Below are 8,115 nucleotides of genomic sequence, written 5' to 3' on the forward strand. Positions count from 1 at the left end.
CTGAAAGGTACAGCAGATACCGTGAGAGGCAAGAATCTGTTCAAAGGAAAGAGAAACTGGGATAAGGGAAAGGAGAAAAGATGGGGCCGGGGAGATGGCTCAGGGGAATAAGCTCTTCTCTGGCAAGCGCAAGGACCTGAGTTCAATCCCCGGTTCCACCAAAAAAAAAAAAAAAAAAAAGGAAAAATATGTAGGTATATACATAGGATGGTTTGGACAACTGTACTGCTGATTTCTGCTGGTCTATTGAAAGGAACAGTTCATGCTTATTTTTTTCTCTCTCCTTTTTAATTTTTCAATTTTTTTTTACCAATCTTACAGGCTTATATTGGGTAACCTGAACAACTAATTTGAAGACAACAATATGCAATATACCAATCGTTATTAAATTCCTATCATTTTGTTTAGTGAAATTTTGTATCATTTCTAATTTTTTAAAAACTATGTTTTGGGGGCCAGGGAGATAGCTCAGTAGAATAAGTGCTTGCCTGGCAAGTGCAAGGGCCTGGGTTTAATCCCCAGTTCTGCCAAAAAAAAAAAAAAAAAAAAAAAAAAAAAAAAAAAAAAAAAAAAAAACTAAGCCAAACCAACATGGTGCCCGAGCCCTGGATCTGTTGGGACTCCCTTAGGGGCTGGGGAGATGGCTTAGTAGAATAAACGCTTGCCTGGCAAGTGCAAGGGCCTGGGTTTAATATCCCCGATTCCGCCAAAACAAATAAAATAAAACTATGTTTTGTATTCTCTTTAAAGATAAGGGCTGGGACAGCTTGGCAGTTTAAGGCCCTGCCTCACAAGCACAGGTACCCAGGTTCGATCCCCAGTACCACATACCATGCCACCCCTAAACCTGGACATGGTAGCACATACCTGTAATCCCAGAACTTGGAAGGCTGAGGCAGGAGGATCATTCTGAGTCTGAACTACGTATGAGACCTTGTACCAAATAAATACATAAATAAAAGATTAAAAATAAAATTAAAATGATGCTACTTCACTATTTACAATGGGAGAGGAAGCAACATTATAAATATGTATTTTATGTCATTAGTACTCAATTATGAAGCCCCATAACATAATGTAGGTATTGCTGCCAGTTCTCCTGCATCATAAAGGAGGATGGTCAGCCCTGAGGTATTACTTTTGTTAAAAATTATGTTAATGACTTAGTATCCAAAAATGAGCAATATCAATGTCAAATTCTATAACTCCTTGGCTGTTAAATTCTGATAGGGTAGCATGTGGTAGTATCGCTGTTATTCCTATAAATATTAGAATCGTGTTCACAGTATGGCTGAAAGATAACATTTCAGTGTTTCACAAGTATCAGGACAGTGTGTCTTTCAGTAGAGTTCAAGTGTCATTGTCCAGATGTCTTAGATATGTGTGCATACCGTGAGGTGTTCCATATCTATGTAAGGAAATCACTCATCCAGTGGAATCTGTTTTCTGTAATTGAGCATGTCGCTTTGTAGAAATGCTTACAGATCTGGCTAGGTTCACCTCATCTAATACTGGAGATGCAACTTCATCTCTTATTTATGGGGAAAGCCATAAGCCACGAGCTCAAGTAATGAATGAGAGACTCTTTCCGGGTCCTCCTTTTCTCCTCCAAGTCTTCCCAGAATAAATTCCTAGGATTCAGGACTTCTTTCTGTCCTTGACTATTATGAGAGCTTGTGTTCTCATCCAATTAAGACTTCTATTGAATTTCAGTGCAACAAAATTCAGAATAAATTCTTCCCATGTAGATGGTATTTTGATTTACTTCTGTAAATATTTTTATAGCTGAGTGGAGCATCTAAACAACTGAGAAATATTTGTCTAGAATCTACTTTGGAACAAATTCTTTGCCAACAGCCATCTTTCACTAATTTGGGGGATGTGCAACTTCACTCCACCCTGCGTTTTGCTCTCAAACTCTGTATTAAGTGATGATAAAATCCAAACCAGGAAATTATGATTTTAATATACTTTATTTAAAAAGTACACAGTTTTAAATTGGTTTCAATGGATTTCAAGCAGAAGGGACGCTGCCTACCGCTTGCAGTCCCATTTCAGATGAAGGGTGATGATTATCATGTGGCAAACACGTCTGCATGGCTGGCAAAGTAAAAAGATAACTTTTCTCGTCAACATGTTTAAGAGTTTATATCACGCACAGTTTAAAATCATGAGATGCTGATGATGGTTGGATTACATTTTATGTCTTCTATGTCGCACCATATTTTGGTTCACAGTTTATCCATGATTTAGCATGCCAAGGGAACATCTCCGTCAGTGTCACCTCAAGAAGAATATCAAAAGCAGAGAGAGCAGAAGAGGGGCCGTCTTGGCCTGGAGACTCTGCGCACCACCACACTCCCTTGCGTTCTCCTATGAGGAAACGGGGGTTGGTTAGAGCCAAGATGTGCCTCAAGATGCCTTAGCTTTTCCAACACATTGATTCCCCAGCCCTCTCTCCCCTCTCCAGCCTAGCCTCTAGGATCTATCTGATGAGAACATACAGATTTGTCTAAACTTCATCAAGTTTTAAGAAGAAGCATCTTTGATTTCAGTTGATTCAGTATTGAATCTTCAAAAGGCCAAAGGGCTATCAGTAGTGATGTCAGTTGTGATCGGACTATGGGAGATTTTCCCTGTGACAATATAAGATCAACATCTAAGGGACCTGATCATTTCTTACCCTTGGCCATTTGGCCATGGGAGCTTCTGCATGTGTCTTTTCCCGCTGTACTTAGGGGAAAGGAGATTGTGTTTTACAAAACTGAAATGGACTTATTTACTCATTTCTCCAGAATGCTATTTCTCCACACAGTGATGGACCTTTCACCACCTCCATTATTCTAGGTTAGTTCATCCAGTTACTTCCTTACTGATAGGCATTCATTTTCTGAGCTCTTCTTTACTGCTACAAAGAGTACTGAATGTAAGTCCTTATCAGCCAGTAGGTTTTACCCCTGCATATAGTAAAGATACCCAGGATTGAAGCTGTGAAGCTGAAAATCATGTTTTGTCCTTGAAGGTTACAGGTACACATTTCATCATGACATATTTCCCAATCATTGAGTGACTTACAATTTTATGGTCCTAGTTTATTTTCGTATGTGTCTTATTGACTTAACAATTTAGAAGAGCTGCTTGTAATTGTTTTTCAAGTTTCATAAATTGGATGCTGGCTTTGTTATCTTTTAGAATAGAAAAATTACACTATCTGTATAATCAAACAGATCTATTTTTCTTCCTTAGTTTTCTGGTCCTAGTTATCAAATCCTCTCCATTACATAGACATTTTTATGGAATATTATTTTATTGCAGAAAATAAGTAGGAGATATTAATTTTCACTTCAGTTTAAAGTGAGTAAACCAACATGGTTACAGCTATACTGTAATATGATAAAATTATAGAATATAATAGGAAAAATGGAGAAAGCCTTTAAAAATAACTACAGAAGACCATCAAGTAGAAGCTAAGACACCAAGAGCCTCCCCACTTGACCACTGGGGACCTCTAGGCCTTTCTGTGTCATTTTTCATTTCCTGAAAGGGATTATTTTCTCATGAGTAAACTTTTCAACTGCAGTTCTTTGACCATTGTGAGATTCTCATTGTGAATCTGATGGGAAAAAGAACAGGAAGAATTCTCAGAATTACCTCAGGATGGAAGCCATGACAAGATTCTGGACGCCTTCTGATCTTCTGAGCCTTTAAGCGTTCACACTTAAGGGATTCATTATGTTGACTGAAGTTAAGGCATATTTCCAAGGATTATTGTTCCTATTCTGAACTTCAGAGGTCAAAACTTGGCATGAAACTCTGTTACTTGATCTTTTCTACGGCGGGAAGGATGTCACTTTGCCCTCTCTGACGGTCTCCCTCCACCCCCGAGTTCCTCACTGTGGATCCCCCTTACCGGTTTCAGCTGTAGTGGTTAGACAGACACACAAAAGGATATACCTGATTTCAATGGGGGCCATGGTGATGGGGGCCACGGACTCACACAGGCAGCTGCTGTCCACCACCACCATGAACAGATTGCTGCTTGGGATTTGCTGGATGACAAAGGATCTGTTAGAACAAAAGGCAACAAGACAGTGAAAGGTCATTTGCTATCCCTCAACTGAAAAGTGATGGGAAAACTCTTCCCATGGGTAATGACAATATAATATTTTAGGCAAGTCTCAGGGACATCTTTCTTACTAAAGTTGCCTCTTTCCAGGAGGTTTTCCATTTACAAATCCGTAGTTTAATGAAGGGAAAAACAAGTATAATCAGATGTGGCTAATGATCTTCACCTTCAAAATGAGAAATTTTATGTTCAAAACAGGAGAGAGAGATTGGCTAACACACCTCAATTTCAAGAAGCTTAGTTTGATGTTTACAAGCTTAGTTTGATGTTTTTCCAGTAGAGTGTTCTCTTTGCCTTCCTCAAACACAAACTGAAATGATATCATACTGATTTAATGACCTTCCTGCACCCCTAGATGTTCCTGAGTTACTGTTTTGAATGAAATAAATGCTGGTCATTTGGGAGGTTCCACTCTTCTCAGAATCTAAGTTTAGCATAGAACTAAGGTCACACAGTAGCTTTGATCTTCTAGATCCATTGGTATAAACAGTTGAATTGAAGCAAACTTGCCGGTGTCACTACCATGTGATCTGAAGTTCTACATGAAATATATTACAGATCATTTAACTTGGTTGATTAAAACATCATGGCTATGGAGAGATAGAGTGGTACATAAGAGCAAAATTACCTTGGGCTATCTCAGGCTATTTACCAATAACGTTTACCTTAAGTTCTACATTTGACCTGATGTCGTTATGACAATTACAGAAATTTCTCAGAAATATATCAGTAAGCATAGCAGACTTCCATCTGTTAGACCCATGACCCTCAAGCTAAGAATGCTATACAATCTGAAAGCTATTTAAAAAATTGCTTTTGCTGAAGCTCAGCTACCTGGTACCCTCACCAAAACACAGTGGGTGGTACCTGAATGACCCAGGACTTCCCTTTGTTCTGTGACTAGAATCTCTTTTATGGTAAAACATGTCATTCAGAATAATCTAGTCTCTGTGAGTGGAACATGGTCAGTAGACTTGGCTCAGAATAAGCTATTATTTGGAGAGTTATGTCAGTAATTCTGATCTTCAATGTGAGGTGTTTCTTTTGAAGAGTCACCCAGACTGGTTCTATATACAATGTAAGTCTTTTGTATTATGAAACCTTTTCAAGAAGACACTGGATAAGAGTTGTTTTTCTTTTAGATTGTCCTTTTTTTTTGTTTTTTTCTTATTTCTATGAGTTCATAGAAAGGAACAGTTAGTGCTAATACTGCTTGATCATTTTACATGCATATATCTTGAAACCTGACAAACTACTTTGAAGACGCAATATGCTAGTGATTGTTAATTTCCTATCATCTTGTTTTGAGATGGCCTTTTGATGTATCCTGACTTGGTTCTTAGATTTGGATGTAATCCTACTGTTTGAGAACATATGTCTGTCAGAGCATTTCTTTGCTGGGTCTTGGCCTCTTTCTCTTACCACCCCATTATCTAAATTTCCCTTTTTTGCTTTTTCATCTTTCTTTTGGTTACTGTAACTTTTCAGAGTAGAATTTCTGTGAGTAATTAATCATAAGGCTGACAAGAGCACTGTTCCCTCCAGCCTGAAAAGATACAACTAATAATCTCTCTCCTGTGGAGGTCCCCAGCAGGAGCAATGGCCTCTTAGGGAAAGCCCCAAAATAATAAACCTCTTTCCTGTGTCAGAAGAAACTTTATTGACTTATTTGGAAAGCCACGCCTACGGGTTGACTACCCACTGTTCTGACCCCTCATCATAAATGTGCAAGATAAACCCAAGACACAGTGGGAGGAAATGACCTTAAGGTGTCATTACTTTACCCTCTGTATTTGACCTGATGTTGTTGTGACTGTTACAGAAATGTCTGTATGCCAGGTGGCTTTACATGTGATAACTGTACAGCTCAACTTTCAAATATGTGGGAGATAGCAAAGTTAAAGGATGAGTTGGCTTCCTTAATGGGTGTATGTGGGGGATATTAGATATTCCTAAACTGGTTTTCTTTTGTGCTAAGCTAGAAGTCTTGGACAATTATGAAAGAGAGAGAGAGGTATCTGGTTTGGTTTGGATTTATTGTGAAGGGCCTGAGATCTGGTACTAGCTATGAAATAAGTTCATATATCTGACCAGCCATGTCTGAATTGTGATGCAATTGAAATACCAATTTGATCTTTACATATATTCTACTGGGTGCTTCTATTACCTAAAACTGGGTGGAGGAAAAGCTAACTTTTTTTTTTTTTCTAATATTTCTCAGCCCTGGTACTCTTTGCAGTCAGTACAGAAACAGCCTGAAAATAAGTCCTAGAGACAGCATTTGCAAAATTTGATTTAAACTCATCAAGATACCCTAGAATCTCTAGAAGTGGCTTTGGTGGGTCTTCTTCTGCCTCTCCACTCTCAGCTGGCAAGATTAATCCTATACTTTTTAATTAGAGTGTGTTTATGGCAACAGTACCTTTTTGGGTAAACTCACTTTTGGCTCGGTGTGACTAGTTTAATATTTGATTGACTTACCTCATTTAAAGATTTTTTGTGAATAACTTGAGGGTCATTCTCAAACTTGAATTTACAAAGTTACCATCCAAAGGCTTCTTAGCTTTCTGTTTCTCTCCACCCACCCCCTCATCTGTGGACTCCTTTTGCTTATATTAAGGTAATCTTGTTATTCCAGGTTGCTGGGAAGTTTGTTATTTCATCCTGCCCTCGCTAAAATATAAACATCTAAGAATTAATTCCTAAGACTGAAGTTGTATAAGACCTAAGAAATTTGGTCAGAGCCTATGTGTAACTTGCAACTGAAAAACTTTACAGTTCAGGGATATAAACTAATGGCCTTAATTTAGTCCATTGTGTCATAAATAGAAGTTAAATTTTGTAAGCTGCTAAATTTACGTTACCCTACTCTTCTTCCTCTTAAGTATGTGAAGTAAAGATTTTAGACATGGCAGTGGTCTGCTGATGCCACGGCCTCTTGCTTCCTAGCGGCCAGTGCCTAGGATTTAGCATTTCTGTCAACTCCCCCACTTGATGAAATTAAGGAGGGCCTCACTTTTTAATAACATTGGAGGGGAAATTACAGTGTCCATTAGTGAAGAGTAAACTAAGTCTTGCACAAACATTGGCTGGGGATCCACTTTTGCTGTGTTCATTCCCATCCCATGGATTTTCCTCTTGCTAGAGTACCCAAACCATCCAACTGGTTAAGGATATTTTTTTTTCCTCTTGTGAGTGGTCAAGGCCCAAGCCACCCTATTCCAAGAAGGGGCATCATTGGCTAGATTCCCTGTCCCATCTGCAGGGGACGGCATCTCTTAGAACCTCAGTGCACCACCAACATACCTCATAGAGCTAGAGAAATCATTCCTAAAATTTATTTGGAACCGGAAAAGCAAAGGCAGTCCTGGGCAATAAAGACAAGGCAGGAGGCATTACAATTCCTGACTTGAAATTATACTACAAGGCTACTGTGAGAAAATCAGCATGGTACTGGCAACTAAATAGACCTGAGGATCAATGGAATAGATTAGAAGACGCTGGAGCCCCTACAAACACACTAAGCCAACTTATCTTTGACAAAAGGGCCAAACATACTCACTGGAAGAAACAGCCTCTTTAAAAAATGGTGCTGGAAAAACTGGCTTTCTACATGCCAAAAACTCAAACTTGACCCAGGTCTATCACCATGCACAAAACTAAAGTCAAAATGTATTAAAGATCTAAACATTAAAACAGAAACACTACATCTCCTGAAAGAGAAAGTAGGAGGAACTCTTGAAGACATAGGGGTTGGTGGAGAGTTCATGAACAAAAGTCAAATCGCATGGGAAACACTTGAAAGAATTAACAACTGGGACCAGCTCTTATTGAGAAGTTTTTTCACATCAAAAGAAATTACAAAAGAAGTGAAAAGAAAACTCACAAATTTGGAAAAAATCATGACAAATAAGTACTCAGACAAAGGTCTGCTCTCTAGAATTTATAAAGAACTAAAAAACACTATGGCCCCAAAATTTAAAGACCCA

At 38.6% G+C, this 8,115-nt stretch overlaps 1 protein-coding gene across 2 annotated transcripts in view; it reads right to left on the bottom strand.

Moving 5' to 3' along the window:
• Positions 1–2,007: 2,007 nt before the first annotated feature.
• Positions 2,008–8,115, bottom strand: part of Cacna2d3 (calcium voltage-gated channel auxiliary subunit alpha2delta 3) — a 954,216-nt gene continuing 948,108 nt past the window's right edge. Inside the window, exons 35-38 of one of the 2 annotated variants that reach the window (XR_002821195.1) lie at positions 3,953–4,065; positions 3,652–3,734; positions 2,198–2,373; positions 2,008–2,100 (exon numbers count right to left, since the gene is read on the bottom strand). Coding sequence is in view for 1 of the 2 variants with exons in the window: in XM_023715780.1 (XP_023571548.1) it covers positions 2,281–2,373; positions 3,652–3,734; positions 3,953–4,065 (289 nt within the window). In the remaining variant the exon portion in view is untranslated. Of the gene's footprint in view, positions 2,374–3,651; positions 3,735–3,952; positions 4,066–8,115 lie in introns of both variants that reach the window. The other variant, XM_023715780.1, reaches the window with a different exon arrangement.

The sequence above is a fragment of the Octodon degus genome, unplaced genomic scaffold (genome assembly GCF_000260255.1).
Source record: "Octodon degus isolate 3935 unplaced genomic scaffold, OctDeg1.0 scaffold00043, whole genome shotgun sequence".
In the NCBI taxonomy this organism is placed as follows: domain Eukaryota; kingdom Metazoa; phylum Chordata; class Mammalia; order Rodentia; family Octodontidae; genus Octodon; species Octodon degus.